The sequence below is a fragment of the Microcebus murinus genome, chromosome 22, assembly GCF_040939455.1.
Source record: "Microcebus murinus isolate Inina chromosome 22, M.murinus_Inina_mat1.0, whole genome shotgun sequence".
NCBI classification, from domain to species: domain Eukaryota; kingdom Metazoa; phylum Chordata; class Mammalia; order Primates; family Cheirogaleidae; genus Microcebus; species Microcebus murinus.
Genome location: NC_134125.1, coordinates 21,360,223 through 21,379,215, shown reverse-complemented (window position 1 = coordinate 21,379,215; position 18,993 = coordinate 21,360,223). Strand labels below are relative to the sequence as shown.

The following is an 18,993-nucleotide window of genomic DNA, read 5'->3' as shown; positions in this document are numbered from 1 at the left end:
AGACCACCAGATGCAAGATCCTTGAGAAAAGCAAGTCATTCTGCCCTGTGGTGGCTGCTGCTACCGCCCAGATGGTCTGGCCTCCTGAGACAGGTAGGTGGCTTCTGCACTCTGGCCACTGAGCCTGTCCAAGCCCCCTGTCCCCGACACTTCTGGCCAGATGGAGGCCCAGATCCTGCTCAGGCCAATCCCCTCAGCCACAAGGGAGAAAGCAAGGAAGCCATCTCTACCTTTACTTGACCTTGAACCTCCCTCCTGACTGCTGCTGCGGGGTGCCATGGCCCGACTGCACACGATGCCCGGTCCACAGGGGACCCTTCAGTCCTGGAACGCATCTACCGCTTTGCTCCAAGCACTTCCACTGCCTGATTCGTCTTCCTTCTTCCCCGCCCTCCTCACCTCTATCTCCACGTTTCAAACACCTCTCAGGTCTCACTTCCCACAAGTCAACATCCCCCCCCACCCGCGACCTGGGGCACTGAGGGCTTCCTACCTCACGCCAGGCTTGTTCACCTACAAGTATCACCTGACCACAGTGGGGCTCAACCCATAAAGTTGGAGTCACTACAGAGTTATGCCATTTAAATGACATCCATTCCCCTCACCCCAAGGTTAATGTACACGGTACAAGGTTAATGTGCACGTACAGTGCAGACTAGACGTCTACTAGGTGTTATTTTTTTATATAATAAAAATTATATCATGGCCTAGAAATAAGTGTTCCTTCCTTCAGCCCACTTTAGGCAACTGGCAAGTTCAAGGCACAATATAAAAATGGAAAATCCCAAAAGGCCACATTTCAGGTGCTCACATAGACAGTCACTTCTGCAGCAAGCAGAGGTGGCAGGAGTGGTCGCCAGGACTGCTGCTCCCAAGCCTGGTCCTGGGCTCTGCAGATGGCCCACAGCTAGAGTGTCGCTGGCAGGGCAGGGTCACTGTCCCAGCCCACACACTCTTCTCTGACCGACACAGGGCACTCCTTCCAGAGGTGTGGGCACTCCCAGGATGACTGTGCCTGCCTCCCCTGCAGCCACAAGCAGCATGTCCTTGCCCAGAGCAGAGGGGAAATGTCTTTCCAGAGCTGAAGACCTTTAGGGCTGCTGCGCACAAGTCAAGGAAACACGTGTTTTTGGAGATAAGTTGCCTCAGGGCAGTGAAAGCAGTGTTTTCCCTTCTCCCTTCAAACACCCTGGGTGCCTGACCTCCCACGGGTGATCCTATCCCCTTGCCTGCCACCAACTGTGGAGCAGGATGAGCTATGAGTGCTGGGGTACATGCCACAACAGCAATGCTGGCACAAATGAAAGTGGCTGTACCCACAGTGTGATACACTTCCCATTTATTGCCATGTAATCCTCCCAGCAACTGTGCAGGAGTGTTGAAGGTGAGGAAACTGGAGCTCAGAAGCATTAACTGGTTTGACCAAGGCCCTAGAACCGGACAGGGGACTGGGGAGAAGCTCAGCTAACCATTCACCTTGCAGATGAGGAGACAAGAGTGTGGAACCTGCCTCTAGCTCAGAACATTCTACCAGATTTGGAAAGGAAACAGTTATAGAAATGCAAAGCTAGCCCAGAATGACAGCACCCAATCCCTGGAAGGACCCTCAGGACTCTGCCAGGTCCCAGCCCTCTGCTGAAGTGCTAGCTCGTGTTCCCTATCTCTCTCCTCTCCTAGCATCTTTGGTTTTATATCTCAGACGGAGCAGGATCAGGCTCATCATTCTGGTTACTCTGATGCCACAAGATGTGGGTCTGCAGCCTCATCTGCACACCCCAATTCCTCAAACTTTCAATACGAGCAGGCTCCACCTGGTCTTCCTTCCTCCAACTAAAGGTCACAAATTCCTTCATCTTATCCAGTGGTGCTAAGCAGAGAGAAACTGTGATATCCCAGTCCTTTCCTCCAAGGACACTGCTACTGCTGCCAAGGGTGTGACATCTATATGTTGATTTTGTATCCTGCACCACTGTTGAATTCATTTATTAGCTTTTTTAATTAGGCTTTTTTTTTTAATTATTTTTTTTATTTTGGTATATTATGGGGGTACAGATTTTAAGGTTTCAATAAATGCCCATTTCCCCCCCTCCCCCCAAAAGTCTGGGTCTCCATCATGACCATCCCCCAGATGGTGCACATCTCACTCACTATGTATGTATATACCCGCCCCCCTCCCCCCTCCCACCTGCCCAATACCCTATTACTGTAGCACCTATGTGTCCACTTAGGTGCTACTCAGTTAATACCAGTTTGCTGGAGAATATATCTGGTGCTTGTTTTTCCATTCTTGGGATACTTCACTTAGTAGTATGGGTTCCAGCTCTAACCAGGAAAATATAAGGTGTGCTATATCACCATTGTTTCTTAGAGCTGAATAGTACTCCATGGTGTACATATACCACATTTTATTAATCCATTCTTTGATTGATGGGCACTTGGGCTGTTTCCACAGCCTTGCAATTATGAATTGTGCTGCTATAAACATTCGAGTGCAGGTGTCTTTTTTGTAGAGTGTCATTGGATCATTTGGGTAGATGCCCAGCAATGGGATTGCTGGATCAAATGGTAGATTCACTTGTATCACTTTAAGGTATTTCCATATTGCTTTCCACAGAGGTTGAACTAGTTTGCAGTCCCACCAGCAGTGTAGGAGTGTTCCTCTCTCTCCACATCCACGCCAGCATTTGTTATTTGGAGACTTTTTGATAAAGGCCATTCTCACTGGAGTTAAGTGATATCTCATTGTAGTTTTGATTAGCATTTCCCTGATGATTAGAGATGATGAGCATTTTTTCATATGTTTGTTGGTCATTCTTCTGTCTTCTTTAGAAAAGTTTCTGTTCAAGTCCTTTGCCCACTTTTTAATAGGGTTATTTGATTTTTTCTTGCTGATTTTCATGAGTTCTAAGTATATTCTAGTTATCAGCCCTTTATCGGATACGTAGGATGCAAAAATTTTCTCCCATTCTGTAGGTTGTCTGTTTACTTTCATGACTGTTTCTTTGGCTGTGCAGAAGCTTTATAGTTTCATCATGTCCCATTTATTTATTTTTGTTGCTGCTTTGATTGCCTTTGGGGATTTCTTCATAAACTCTTTGCCTAGGCCGATGTCTAGGAGAGTGTTTCCAACATTTTCCTCTAGAATTCTAATGGTTTCATACCTGAGATTTAAGTCTGTTATCCAGCGTGAGTTGATTTTTGTGAGAGGTGAAAGGTGTGGGTCCTTCTACAAGTGGCTATCCAGTTTTCCCAGAACCATTTATTGAAAAGGGATTCTTTTCCCCAGCGTATGTTTTTGTCTGCTTTGTCAAAGATTAGATGGCTATATGAGGATGGTTTTATATCAGCATTCTCAGATCTGTTCCACTGGTCAATATTCCTATTTTTTGCCAATACCAAATTGATTTAATTACTATAGCTTTGTAGTATAGTTTGATATCTGGCATATTAATATCTCCCATTTTGTTTTTATTGCCTAGAATTGCTTTTGATATGTGGGGTCTTCTCTGGTTCCAAACAAAGTGTAAAATTAATTTTTCTATATCTGTGAAGAATGATGTTGGGATTTTAATAGGTACTGCATTGAATCTGTAGATCAGTTTGGGTAGTATAGACATTTTAATAATGTTGACTCTGCCGACTCACGAGCATGGTATGGATTTCCATCTGTTTACATCCTCTGCTATTTCCTTACTCAGTGTTTCATAGTTCTCCCTGTAGAGGTATTTTACCTCCTTAGTTAAGTATATTCCTAGGTACTTTAGTTTCTTTGTTGCTATTGTGAAGGGACTGAGTCTTTGATTTGGTTCTCAATTTGATTGTTGTTGGTGTATATGAATGCCTCTTATTTCTGTGTATTGATTTTGTATCCCGAGACTTTACTAAATTCATTTATCAATTCTAGGAGTCTCTTGGTTGAATCCTTGGGATTTTCTAAATATAATATATCATCAGCAAATAGTGAAAATTTGATCTCTTCTGCCCCAATCTGGATACCTTTGATTCTACTTTCATGTCTGATTGCTATAGCCAGGACTTCTAGCACTATGTTGAATAGAAGTGGAGATAGTGGGCAACCTTGCCTGGTTCCAGTTCTAAGTGGGAATGCTTTCAATTTTCCCCATTCGGTATGATGTTGGCTATGGGTCTGTCGTATATAGCTTGTATCATCTTTAGGTATGTCCCTTCTATGCCTATTTTATTAAGTGTTCTTATCATGAAAGGGTGTTGAATTTTGTCAAAAGCTTTTTCTGCATCTATTAAAAGAATCATATGGTCTTTGTTTTTGCTTCTGTTTATGTGGTGAATTACATTTATAGATTTACGTATGTTGAACCATCCTTGCATCCCTGGGATGAAGCCCACTTGGTCATGTTGGATTATTTTCTTGATAAGCATCTGGATTCGGTTAGCTAGGATTTTGTTGAAAATTTTTGCATCTATATATTCATAAGGGATATTGGTCTGTAGTTTTCTTTTTTTGTCACATCCTTTCCTGGTTTTGGTATCAGGGTTATGTTTGCTTCATAAAAGGTGTTGAGGAGGATTCCATTCTTCTTGATGTTGTGGAATAATTTCTGCAAGATAGGCACCAGCTTCTTTTTTAATGTATGCTTTTATAGCTACAAATTTCCCTCTGGGCTCTGCTTTTGCTGCATCTCATAAATTTTGGTATATTGTGTTCTCATTTGCATTTACCTCAAAGTATTTTCTAATGTCTCTTGTGATTTCATCTTGGATCCACTGGCTAATTTTCATATATTCATGCATTTTCCAGTGCTTCTTCTGTAATAGATTTCTAGCGTCATTCTACTATGATCAGAAAAGATAATTCATATGATTTTCATCTTTTTAAATTTATAAAGACTTGTTTTGTGGCCTAACATGTGGTCTACCCTAGAAAATATTCCATGTGTACTTGAGAAGAAAGTGTATCCTGCTGTTGTTGGATGGATTGTTCTATATGTGTCTGCTAAGTCTAGTTGGTTTATGGTACAAAAGAGTTTTTTTTTTTTTTTTTTTGAGACAGAGTCTCGCTTTGTTGCGCAGGCTAGAGTGAGTGCCATGGCGTCAGCCTAGCTCACAGCAACCTCAAACTCCTGGCTCAAGCAATCCTGCTGCCTCAGCCTCCCAAGTAGCTGGGACTACAGGCATGCGCCACCATGTCCGGCTAATTTTTTGTATATATATTAGTTGGCCAATTAATTTCTTTCTATTTATAGTAGAGACGGGGTCTCACTCTTGCTCAGGCTGGTTTCGAACTCCTGACCTTGAGCAATCCGCCCGCCTCAGCCTCCCAGAGAGCTAGGATTACAGGCGTGAGCCACCGCGCCCGGCCAGTACAAAAGAGTTTTTAGAAATACAATTACATGATCAAATTCCCATCTTTAACATGTCCTCCTGCCTGGTGTTTGGAGAACTAACTGGAGCAGGAAGACAGTGAAGAGGCTATAGCAGACATCCAGGTAAGAGAAGATGGTACCTGGACTAAGGTGTGGCTGAAAAGCTGCAAAATAGCAAATAGTTTCAAGAGGTAAGTGGAAGTAGGAAGTAGGCTTCCTGAAGGATGACATGGTCCACTGTGCAGGAAGAAACAGGCCCCACGATGACGTACAGGAGTCTGCCTGGAGCATTGTCTGTGCCTTGACCTAGCTAGTAGCCATCAGCCAGGCCCAGGGAGAATCACGCCAGACAGTCTTCTTTCATTCAGGGCTACTCCAACCTGACTCCAAGACCAGCAAAAAGTTACAAACCACAACTCTCTGACATCAGCCTGAGAACTCTGAGAGGAGGACAATGCCTTGAAGAGAAGCCTCCCCAAAAGGTTATCATGGCTATTTTTCAAGCCATGATAAGATAGACCAAACCTTTCTCTAAACGCACAGGAGCTGCCTGAAGGCTTCTCCTTCACGTACATTAATTCACTGTCCCAGGAAAATTGTTCCAGAATGACTAATCCCATAAATGCCACCTGCTACATTATTTTCAGGAAGTCCCTAGAAAATGAAGTGATTAATATTTTATTTTTATTTACTTATTAATTTTTGTTTAGAAAGGAGAAGCCAGAAAGAGGAAGCTAGTTCTTTGATGAGTAGTAGTGCATCCTCACTCGGCCAGCATGGGTGTTCTTAGCCCAGCCACGCCACCAGCCACAGTCCACAGGTCCCGCAGGGGTCTCAGCACAGCCCATGTCTGAGATGGCCCCAACCCCCTCCTTCACTGGTAAATGGAGTGGTATGCCAGAGAGCCCTTGCCAAGCTTAGCATCATTGCTGACACAGCGGAGCCACGTGAGTGCTGGCCTGAGAGAGAGCAGTCACTGAGCAAGTGACCCATGCTCCAAACAGGTGAGACAGAAGAGATGTTTGATGCCCTTCAATGCTTATTGAGAAGCTAGAACTGGGAGAGAGACCCCAACTAAAAAAGACAGGGTATGGAACATGGTAACCAATGTCACTAGCCCGTCTCATCCCGCTTTATGCTGAAGCTCCTTACACAAGACTCAATGTCTCTCGCCCAACCTGTGAGACAATCCTGGAGCAAAAAGCGCATGGGTCTGTGGAAACACACGCCCTGCTGTTTATGACTTCAGAAGGATCCCAGCTGCCCCACCCCCGCTCCTGGAGTGTAGATGCATTTTTCATACATCAGAAGCATTTTCGGTAGCTGTGGGTAGGTGAGGCAATGGGGAGGCGGGTGTTCTCACACCCTGCTGTTGGGGTCTCACAATACAACTTCTATGGAAGGCAGTTTCACCATACCTTGCAGAATTACAAATGCACGCTCCCACTGACCCAGCAAGCCAGCTTCCTAGAAGGAACACTTCATGTACACTCACATGCACACGAAATGAAGTACTTGCAAGGTTATTCGATGCAGCACAATGTGTCATAGCAAAATAAGGAAACAAACTAAATGCTCATCAGCAGGTTATAGGTTAAATAAGCTATGGTACATCCATACAGTGAAATATTACATGGCTATAAAAACAAAGACGACTTTTATATACTGATAGGGAAAAATTTCCAAGATATCCTACTAAATGAAAAACAAGCAAGGTATAGAACTGCATTTTTTTTTAAATAAGTACCTAATTGAATATATATGTAAGGTACAAGTACCTCTGATTGCCTCTGGGTGGGAAAAGAGGGTAGGTGTCTGGGGACAGGAGTAAAGACAGACTTCACTGCATAGACTTTTGAAACTGTTAGTTTATGAATCATAAAAACACAATATATTAAAAATAAATTATTAAAGTAAAAAAAGTCTCACTCAGGACATCTTAGCTGGCCTCCTACCTTGGTCAAGGCAACAGCTTTGGCAAAATGGTTTCAGTCTCTGTCAGGGGGACACTGGGGAAAAGTCTGGCCTGAGGCACAGGTGTGCGATCTTGGACTCCTACCTTGACTGCTGCTTCTAGACCTGACCCACTGTGGCATATGGAGGGTCTGCGGAAATCGAGGTACACACAGCCCCTGTCCACCACAGACATCCTCCCCAAGATCTGCTGCCTCGACAGAATGCCTGAGCGGCTACCTGCTGAGGACGCATGGAGCTGAGTGGGAAGGCCGCACACACACCTTGACCTTCTGGGTTGGTCTAGACTAGCCTGGGTTTCCTGGCCACCATCACTCCCCAGCCACTTGCAATTCCCACTCCCTCCAGAATCACAACATCACACGTGTACACTGGCCACGGTAAGTACTCATTACCTGAATGCGTGTTCATCATGCGGACAGCCTTGGCCTTGGCCAGCAGAAGGGCGTTGATCCACTGCTGCCGTTCCGCCTCTGAGCTTGCCTTGAGGTGGTAGCTCCTTGCTCCACTGACCAGCAAGATACCACAAGAGTCCTCCTTGTCAATGTGCACAGTGGACAGGTTGATGGTTGCACGGCAGGTATGGGCCATTTCACCCTGATTTCTGTAGGGTGCAAGAGAAGGTACAGGGTGAGACTCCCAGACTCAAAGAAAAAGCTCGGGACTGAAGAAATCCCCCAGGCAAATCCTCACAATCTCAGCCCCTCAGAGCTGAGAGAGGCCCTAGAGTCCAAGTTGGGAGATGATGTCTATTGGGATTGACTGGTCATGGCTTGGGGGGACTCTGAGGCCACATCCATGGGGAGAGTGACAGAGGGATGGGGGCCTGCATCGGTGCCACATGGAGAAGAGGAGTGTCTGCCCAGGGTCCCACAAGGCAGAGCAGGCCTTAGTCTCCATGCCAGACTCCTTCCATGAAGTCTCAGAACCACAGGTGGGAGCAGGTTGAGATCCTGCCACTTAAAATGACATTGGAGGCCCAGAGCCAGAGAGGGTGGCCTCAGGGGCCTGTGTCACCACAGATGCTGTCCTTTTGTTATTGCAAGACCCACAAAGCAAGGATGTTCCATTCTCCTCTGGCTCCACAACAGATGGGTCAAAGGCACTGGCTGGGCTAACACAGTGCTACCTCCTGACAAGGGACTGGCCCCTTTGCCAGTTACAAGATTATGGAGCTAATGGTATCAAAGCAAGCGGAAGCAAAAGTGACTAAAGTATTTACCATTTCCAATTGTGACCAATGTCTGAAAACGAGATCTACTTTACTTACCCCCTTCAGACATTAGAAGGAAATTCAGAACCTCCCCCCCCATGACATAACAAATCTCTTTCTGTGGGGGGCACTGGAAAAGGAAATACTCAGCATTTACTACTGCCAATGGCAACATCTCATTTGGCAATTTTCTGCTGCCCTCTCATTTATTTTTCCTGGCTGTCATCACCTGTCATTTTCTTGATTCTTCTACCAGTTCTAAAGTCAAATGACTTGAAATTTAAGACATTCATCTTTTTTCCGAGCAGCTATTGCCTTTTCTGATTCCCTTCTATTTGGTCAGTCACATTCCTTAGAGAAGATGATGTATATGTAGCTGAAGGCAAGTCTAGAGCTTAGGTGCTGGTATCTCTTGCTTGAAGGAAACTTACTAATTTACAAGACTAACAAATCTGGGCATGCCTGCTGGAAGCCTTATGTTTTAGATTTAAGTATATTTTAGGCTGGAGATTGTTCAGGTGTCAAATAGTGCAGTGATTCACCAAAAGCGACACTATGATTTAGCTCAAAAAGAAGGGCAGGGGGGGGCAGTGTTCTAGGCAGAGGGACTATCAGGGCAAAGACTATGAGAAAAAAAGGAGTTTACAGCTGAGAGAAAAATGAAGCTAGAAAGTCAGGCAGGGACCAAATGCAGTACCTTGCAGGCTACATTAAGGATTTAGACTCTTATTCTAAAACTAAAACAGTGAGCCCCCTGGGCCTAAAATCAAGGAAGAAGCAGAGAAGGTCAAGAGTTCCACAAATTCTTGTGGAAAAATGGGGAATAAAAGTGACTTGTGTAGGGCAGGAAATGGAAGTCAGGCCACCCTGTGAAATCAGGCTGGAAGTTACCCAGTGGTGATCGTATTAGATTATAACCCATGGACTAAAAAACACACGTGTCTGCATTGATCTAAGTAAACAACCGAAGGATAAATAAATGTGGGGGAAGAGACAGATATTCCTTAACAAAAGCAGGTAAAATTATGGACAAAGAAAATCACTAAATTCAATATAGGATTCTTTATTGGATTATAAAATGGAAAAAGAAAGACTAAAAAAACTAGTAAAATTCTAATAAAGTCTAGAGTTTAGTTAATACTGTTAATTTCTTAGTTTTGATAACTGTATTTTGGCGGGGTAAGATATTAATATTAAGGAAAGCTAGGTGAAGAATAAGTATATGGGAACTCTCCACTTAACTTTTCTATAAGTCTAGGTTATTTCAAAATTTAAAAAAAAATTAATGCTGCTATCCCCTTCTTCCAGGGTCATAGCCAACATGAAGTCTTGTGACCAGCACCTCAACTCACCTGCCTTCAGGTTCAGTGACTAGACTGGATATATTCCCAATGTCACTGAAGGGCAAAAACTCTCAGCCCCTATCATAGTATCTGAGTCTAGACTGGGCTCCCTAGGGGACTAGGTGGAGGCATTTTAAAAATCACTAGGCCTAGAATAGTAGATTGGTCAATGAGGCTAAGGGATGGAGGGAGGACCTCCCAGTCAAGACAAGCCTGAAAACCCAAATTTAAAACCCATGAAGAAAACCAGTGCTAATAAAGAAGCCAAGAAAGTTGATACTCAGAAGAAAAATCACTTCAGACAAAATAGAACAATATGAAAAGGATTTAGTATAAAAATATTTAGGATTCTCAAAGATGAAAGAATAACATTAATAAAACGAACAGTAATTTAATGAAACAAAAGCCAATAAAAATGAAACAAGAACAGGTAGATATGAAAAAGTAATAAGAGCATTTCAGAAAATGAAAATATAGCAGATTAGCTTTTCTAGTCACCCAGCACCCAAATCTAAACTGAACCTCTGGCCCACAGAACACCAGAGCTGGTATGGCAGGGCCCCTACAAAGCAACTTTTCTGGCAGGGACCTAGGTGGAAAATTTTCTTTTAAGGCATTTTTACAAATAACTTTATTTGGATTTTTTTTCCTTTTATAAAATTCTAAATTAACATACCATAAAGTCATTTTTGTGAATGTACCATTCTATGATATTTAACACATGTATAGATTCATTTATCTACCACCACAATCAGGGCAGAAAACACTTCCATTACCTAAAAAAATAGTCCCCTCATGCTTCCCCACTGTGGTCACACCCTCACCTCTTGCAAACACTCTTTTGTTCTCTGTCCCTGTAGATTTACATTTTCTGGAATGTCAGATCAACAGAATCATACAGGATGTAACCTGGAGATTGCCTCCTTCCACTCAGTGTAATATCTTTGAGCTGTATCCACGTTGTTGCTTTTTAAGGCTGAGTAGTATTGCAAATTGTATTGATGGGCCATGGTTTGTTTTACATTCACCTACTGAAGGATATTTTGGTTCCTCCCAGTTTTTGGCAATTACTATTTAATAACAATGTTGCTATAAACATTTGTGTATAGGTTTTCGTGTAAACATAAGTTTTTTTTTTATTTCAGCATACTATGGAGGTACAAATGTTTAAGTTATGTGTGTTGCCTTCCTCTCGTCTTGCCCCGCGCCCTCAGAGTCAAAGCTTCAAGCGTGTCCAGTCCCCCAGAAGGTGCACATCACACTCATTATGTATGTATATATCCATCCCCTCCTCCCCACTCCCATCTGCCTGACGCCTGATAAATGTTATTCCAATATGTCCACTTAAGTTAAAAGTAAGTTTTTATTTCTCTAAGGTATGTACCTTGGAGTGAGATGCTGGGTCATGTGGAAAGTGTATGTTTAATTTTATAAGAAACTGCCAAACTTCCGGAGTGGCCATTGAGTGTTCCCCCAGCCTTGTATGAGATCCAGTTTCTCTGCATCCTCACCAGTATTGGTACTGCCAGTACTTTTTATATTAGTCATTCTGATAGGCGTGTCGTATTAGCTTTTTATGGTTTTAATTTGCTTTTAATTTGTACCTCCCTCATGGTTAATGATGTTGAACATCTTTTTGTGTGCCTAATTTCTTTCCTTCTTTCCTCTTTGGTGAAGTAGCTACTCAATTCTTGCTCATTTTTTTAATTGGGTGGTTTGCTTTCTCACTGTTGAATTTTGAGAATTCTTTATATATTCTGGATACAAGTCCTTTGTCAGATATGTAATTTTTATAAGTATTTTCTCCCAGATTGTCTTTTCATTCTCTTAAAAATATCTTCTGCAGGGCAAATGTTTTTAATTTTGATGAAATACAATTTACCAAGTTTTTAAAAATAAACCGAACCTTTATTTGTTAGGGTTACTTTTTCTTAAGAGTCTTGAAGGGATTACTTTAATTTTTCAGTTTTACTTTTCTGCATTATTTGGAGGAAGTTATATAGCAGAAAACATGAATTTGGGGGCTAACGGCCCTTAAAATTAGCAAGGTCCAATGCATTTGCTGGTCTTGGAATTTAGCTCTGTTCCTGTCTCTCTCATAGATGTTTCATGTTTGATCCATTCTTCACCAGTAGCCAAGGTATTATTTTTAACCTGTTAATTCAGTTTTTAAAATTTGTCCCTCAAGTTTCATTTACATTCTCAAAAGCTATCAAAGCTGGTCAGATCGTACCATTTAGAAAATGCTCAATGTCACAAATGTCAGCCACTGCCCATCAAACAGAGCCTCTACTTATGTAGCGTTCACTTTCAGAGATGAGGCTATCACTATGAGACCTGACACCGATTCATTCCGCTTCTGGCCTCATTCTTTGACACTTAAAGTTTCCCTCGAGAAATATTAAATAAATGCTGCTACAAGAACACTTCTAATGTAATATTAAAAATAAAAAGGAGGCTTGGAAATCATTCTCCCATTACTGAAAACCATGTCACTACATCTTTACACAAACGGGATGACAGTAATTTGTAAAATACAGAATTCTTATCAATACAACTTACATCTACATAACGCTGCGCTTTCTATGGAAGACTATCGCAAACATGACTCTTTTGATCCTCAGAAGTGCCCATGAAGTGGGCAAAGCAGACACGGATTCATTTAGCAAATACTTATCAAGTATATTCCATGTCGCAGGCACTTGCTGGGGGAAATTAGCCCCATTTTACAGCCAAGAAAGGATAATTCACATGCTCCAGTCCATAGAGCTCGTAAGCACATCAACGACAGAACTAAAACTGGGTTTCTTTGCCACCAGCACAGGGCTCTTTCCATGGAGAATTCTCGCTACCTGTCCAAAAATGATGTGTTGGTTTACTTGGTCATTGTCTGTATCTACTGCTCACAGACTCAAATGTAAGTTCCATGAGACACAGACCCGGCTTGTCTTGTCCCTGCCAGATCAGAGCTAACACACCATGAAATGTGTTATGTCCAGACAAAACCCTGCACATGGATGTTTATTTATAATTGCTAGGCCGGGCGCGGTGGCTCACGCCTGTAATCCTAGCACTCTGGGAGGCCGAGGCGGGCGGATTGCTCGAGGTTGGGAGTTCGAAACCATCCTGAGCGAGACCCCGTCTCTACTAAAAATAGAAAGAAATTAATTGACCAACTAAAAATATATATACAAAAAACTAGCCGGGCATGGTGGCACATGCCTGTAGTCCCAGCTACTTGGGAGGCTGAGGCAGGAGGATCGTTTGAGCCCAGGAGTTTGAGGTTGCTGTGAGCTAGGCTGACGCCATGGCACTCACTCTAGCCTGGGCAACAAAAGTGAGACTCTGTCTCAAAAAAAAAAATAAATAAATAAAATAAAATAAAAAAATATTTAGAATTGCTAACACATGGGACCCACCAAAATGTCTTTCAGTGGGTGTATGGATAACCCGAGGTATATCCAGACAAGGAAAAAGAAATGAATTAACAAACCATAAAAAGACATGGAAGGGCCGGGCGCGGTGGCTCACGCCTGTAATCCTAGCACTTTGGGAGGCCGAGGCGGGCGGATTGCTCAAGGTCAGGAGTTCGAAACCAGCCTGAGCGAGACCCCGTCTCTACCAAAAATAGAAATAAATTAATTGACCAACTAAAAATATATATACAAAAAATTAGCCGGGCATGGTGGCGCATGCCTGTAGTCTCAGCTACTCGGGAGGCTGAGGCAGTAGGATCGCTGAGCCCCGGAGATTGAGGTTGCTGTGAGCCAGGCTGACGCCACGGCACTCACTCTAGCCTGGGCAACAAAGTGAGACTCTGTCTCAAAAAAAAAAAAAAAAAAAAGACATGGAAGAACTTTAAATGCATATTACTATGGGAAAGAAGCCAATCTGAAAGGCTACATATTGTGTCATTCCAGCTACATGACATTCTGGAAAGGCAAACTATGGAAAGAGTAGAAAGATCATTGGTTGGCAGAGGTTATGGGGGAAGAACGGTTGAACAGGCAAAGCACAGATTGATTTTTAGGACAGTGAAGTTACTTTGTATGATACTGTAATGGTGGATACATGTCACTATACATTTGTCCAAATGCATACAAGGTACACCAAGAGTGAACTCAAATATAAACAATGGACTTTGGATGATTTTGATGTGTCAGTGTAGGTTTATCAGTTGTAACAAATGTACCACTCCGGTGGGGGATGTTGATACCAGGGAGGGGCTGTGAATGTAGGGGTGGGGAGGCCAGTATATGAGAGCTCTCTGTACCTTCTGCTGAATTGTACTGTGAACTTAAAAGTTCTCTAAATAAATAAAGTATTTTTTTAAATTCTGAGGAGAAGTATCAACTAATTGCAATATATAAACCTTATTTGTATCCTGATTTCTGAAAACTGTAAAAAAAATCATAAATCAGTGGGGAAATTTTAATATTGGCTGGAAACTTGATAATATCAAGTAATTATTGGGAAGGGAAGAGGCAGAAAATGAAAAAGAAAATCTATTAAGTAATTACTGTTAAATTTTTATGCATGTTAATACTATTTTGATTACTTTAAAAAACCTTCATCTCTCAAGAGATACATAATATACTGAAATATTTTATAAATGAAAGGTAAAGACATACGACATTTGATTAAATTGAGTGTGGGAAGATTGCAGATTGACCCTAGGGTGAGACTTGCTGACTCTGGGTGATGGGGAAAAGGAATTCATTATACCAAAATCTCCATTTTTGCTTGTTTTGAAAATATTCAAAATAAAATCTGTAAATATTGTATTTTAAATCTTCCCTGTGTGTAACCATGGTGAACAGCAGTGCTGAAAGACTGGTGACCAAGGGGAACTCTTGAGTCCCAGGAAGCCAGGCACAGGAACGAGGCTGCGTGCTCAGTGTCTCGTGATGAGAAGTTAGGAAATAGCGAGGTCTCTAGAGCACAGGGCTGGATCTATTTTGAGCACAGCTTTAGGCCTGTAAATCCAAATTCTCCTACATTTACAATGCAGATGCCAAGATGGAAAAAATTTAAAAAAAAATTCTCCTACACAGAACAATTCAGGATACTTGAACAGATTTTTTTTAATCATCACACAATCTCCATAGCTGCAACCGCAATCTACAGGATGTGCTCACAACCTAGATTCTTCCTTCCACAAGTGACCTGTTAACTTAAAAATCCAGCAATACAAAAACATACCAAATAGGGCCGGGCATGGTGGCTCATGCCTGTAATCCTAGCACTCTGGGAGGCCGAGGCTGGTGGATTGCTGGAGGTCAGGAGTTCGAAACCAGCCTGAGCAAGAGCGAGACCCTGTCTCTACTATAAATAGTAAGACATTAATTAGCCAACTAATACATATAGAAAAAAAAATTAGCCAGGCATGGTGGCGCATGCCTGTAGTCCCAGGAGGGACTCGGGAGGCTGAGGCAGTAGGATTGCTTGAGCCCAGAAGTTTGAGGTTGCTGTGAGCTAGGGTGACGCCAGGGCACTCACTCTCGCCTGGGCAACAAAGTGAGACTCTGGCTCAAAAAAAAAACATACCAAATAAAATACTATGCTAAGCAAATAAGCTTCTAAAGGAGAAAATCAGTTACCCAGCCAAGCGAAAGACTGAAATGGCACAGATTAGAGATAAATTAAGGAAGCACTTAACTCCATATTTAACACACCAAGGCCAATTACAAATTTAAATGCTCAGATTACAATGTGAACTTATAGATCTGATGGTGAAACATATAATTTATTCAAGAATTCTACCTCTTCCCTTCATGGCCTCCAGTATTATAGGCACTGATATTAATATTAGAGGACATAATCCTATGTAAAAGTGACTGACCTCCCAAAGTGCTGGCATTACAGGCATAAGCCACTGCTCACTGTGAGATAATTATTGTTGCCTTCAGCTGCTAAATCAAACAGGAAAAAATACAGGGCACAATTTCAGTCAAAATTTTTTGTGTCATGGATTAAATTTTCCTTTGAAGAGCCAAACACCTTATATTCAGATAGGATAGCTTTTACTCAATCCATGAAGACATGGAGTAAGGTAGAACCCTCAGGTTTCCTACTTCTATCTCTTCTCTTCTCAAAGATTCTTAGAAGTCAAAGTAGACTGATGTCAAAGCAAATTCCTATTTCCATATGCTTCATTTTAGCACCATAATTAACAGCCAGCCTCCCAGTGGCAGAATGGTGAGTAGAGACGGCATGAGCGAAGTAAACTACCTGGGTTAACTGCCCACAATGCACCTAACAGGTACCATCCTGGGCAACCTACTTAACCTTCACAACCCCAGTTTCCTCATCTCAGACATGGGAATTTTTAGAAAGTTTATTTTAAGGATTAAAGGAGCTAATGAATATAAAATGCTTATACTGTAGCCAAGCAGTCCATAAAGCTGTAAAACAAACTTAAAGGATCCAGGAGCTTGGATTTCTGTCTTTGTCATTCTGGGGAGAAGCCAGAATGGCTTCCATACCCTCTGCTGCTGTGGAATGGGAGCAGCTGCCAAACACACTGGGGGACACGTGCAGCCCCACACATGGGCAGTCGAGGACCTGTCTACATGGTTACACACAGCTGAAAGCTGGTCAGCACTCAGCAACCAGACAGCTTGAAGTGGAGGCCTCACAGGAAGCCTTCTTAAATTAACCAGTAGTACATTCCAGGAAACAATCTGTTGTGGTTAATTTAATTGACTTTCTTTCTACATTTGTTGAAAATATTCATGAAAAAAAAAGTGAGTCTTGAGTTTCTGCCAAAGTTCGGGCAGCTGGCCTCTGCATACCTGGCTCGGGGTCTCACTTAATCTAGAACCAGCAAATACACATCTGGCTCTTTCCTTCCAGGGCAATCAAAGGAAGTGAAAAGGCTCGAGCACACTTCAGTTCAACAAGCATTTCCTGGGCTCCTCCTCTCCCAGCTGATGTACTGCTCTAGGGGAACAAAGATGTCATTCTGCCAGGTGGGAGGAAAAGGCAAGGTAAGAAGGTTAGGTCAAATTCCAAGGCTTTGAAAAGAAAGAGAAGGGGAAGGAAGAAGCTAGAGACAAAAAATACTAATGGCAAAGGAGATGTAGAGGAGAACAGAGACTGAAACAGTCTGGAACTCTCTGTCTTCCTCAAAGAAGAATTTTCTTCCCTACAGACCCACTTGCCATTGATCTTCCTTTGGGTTCACTTGCGTTATCCTGTGGATAGATAACACCGGCGTAGTGTCGGCCTGCAGCTTTCACGTCACGTGAGCACCTCTGGGAAATATGTATGAAGCCCAGGCTGGAGTCTAAGCTCTAGCTGAATACTACTGTCCAGTAGCAAAGACCCTCTCCACGTGACCCAGCCCTGGGGCTTCTAGAACAGGCCTCCAAAGACCAATATCATCACATGATCTCTGAGACTGTGAAGATTACCAACTCACCTCAGCTAAAGGGAACCCTACCCTATGGTGGACTTAAGCAAGTGATGGGACACAAACAAAATGAGCTACAGCTGGGCAAAAAGACTATGGTCTTGAATCTGAATTGACAGTACCAGTATGAACTTACATTTCACCTTTAAATAAAACATAGGTTTGTTTTATATAAAGCTAGGAAATAAATATATTTGTGTATATGTGTATATACCTATAAATACACATATATCTGTATAAAGCATATATATTTCCCAGCTCTGTATAAAACAAATACATATATATTTCCTAGATTTTATAAAACATATAAAATATTACCTAGTTCTATATACTAAAAAGACCTAGAAACAATGACCAACCTAGTGGCAATGACCCCTCGTGGCACCAAGATTATTGTAACCACCTCCATAAGCAAGAAAACATTTTTTATAGTATTTTTTGTAGTTCTCTTATATTTCAAGTTCCCAGGTGAGTATGATATGTTGACCAGAACTTTGTAACTTTCTGTTGCACTGACGCATTCTGAGTTTCTTTCCCAGGAATGGCAGACGCTCGTTGCAGCCACGAGATAACTATAAAGCCTCACACCACCAGTTTGTCCAGAGAAGATAAGAGATACTCCACCACAGACCATGCTCAAAGACCCACTGAGCCTGCGCACAAGGCTGAAAGAACGACCAGTATTAACTCCTAGCTCATTATAATACTAAAATCCCTGCCATGGCGGGGACTTATCTGCCATTTTTTGATCATGGGACATATGTACTAGCATGATCTCTCACTGTGCTTGCATGCCCTGTACTCTGCCCCAAACATGTAATGATGCTCACTGCTGTCATGCATTATTCATTTCACCCCCAGAAAAAAACCCTGACCCTGTTAGCTGGGGAGACAAATTTGAGGCAGTTCATACCTTCCCCTCCCAGTAGACAGGTCCACTGATATTTAAATCCTTTCTTCCTTGACAATACTCGTCTCAGTAATTGGCTTTTTATGTGATGAGCAACATTGAACCCCCCTTGTGGGTTTGTTAATACCAAACACCATTTCCCACCAAAAAGAAATGGGGCTCCTTGGAAAAATGGCTGACTCCAGGGCTGGGACAAGACAAGTACAAGAAGAACCTAGAACATCTTTTCAAGCCAGACAGCAAGGAAGCTATCAATACCATCGGGGTTGGAATCCAGAGCCAACTTGAAGAGGCTCCTGCAAACCAAAGACAAGGCAGGACAACATGAGCATCATCAAGGGTAATAACAGTAGTGGGCTGAAATACACCAAACACTCATATCCATGAGACTGTAATGATACTTCAGAAAACAGAACTAAGGCTGGGTCCAGTGGCTCATGCCTGTAATTCCAGCACTATGGGAGGCAAAGGCAAGAGGATTACTTGAGGCCAGAAGTTCAAGACCAGCCTGAGCAACAGGCTGTGAGATCCTGTGTCTACAAAACAGGCTGTGAGAACCCAACTCTACAAAAAGTAAAAAAAAAAAAAAAATTAGCTGGTGTGCACACCTATACTCCCAGCTACTTGGGAGGCTGAGGCAGGAGGATCACTTGAGCCCAGGAGTTCAAGGTTACAGTGAATTATGATCATGACATTGCACTCCAGCCTGGGCGACAACAGCTCTGTCTCTAAAAAAAAAAAAAAGGAAAGAAAAGAAAAGAAAAAGAAAACAAAACGAATTGGCCATCATTGGAAGA

General features: G+C 42.5%; 1 protein-coding gene and 1 long non-coding RNA gene across 5 annotated transcripts in view; one reads left to right on the top strand and one right to left on the bottom strand.

The window, feature by feature from the left end:
• OSBP2 (oxysterol binding protein 2) overlaps nt 1–18,993 on the bottom strand; it is a 181,653-nt gene that overhangs the window by 133,524 nt on the left and 29,136 nt on the right. For all 4 annotated transcript variants that reach the window (XM_012763940.3, XM_075996700.1, XM_012763938.3 and 1 more), the window contains one exon: nt 7,712–7,920. In XM_012763940.3, the coding sequence (XP_012619394.1) occupies nt 7,712–7,920 (209 nt within the window). The remainder of the gene's footprint in view (nt 1–7,711; nt 7,921–18,993) is intronic.
• On the top strand, nt 4–17,907 carry LOC142863485 (uncharacterized). Its single transcript, XR_012914282.1, has 4 exons — nt 4–93; nt 11,018–11,141; nt 16,728–16,861; nt 17,826–17,907. It is a non-coding gene; the product is annotated as an uncharacterized LOC142863485 (long non-coding RNA).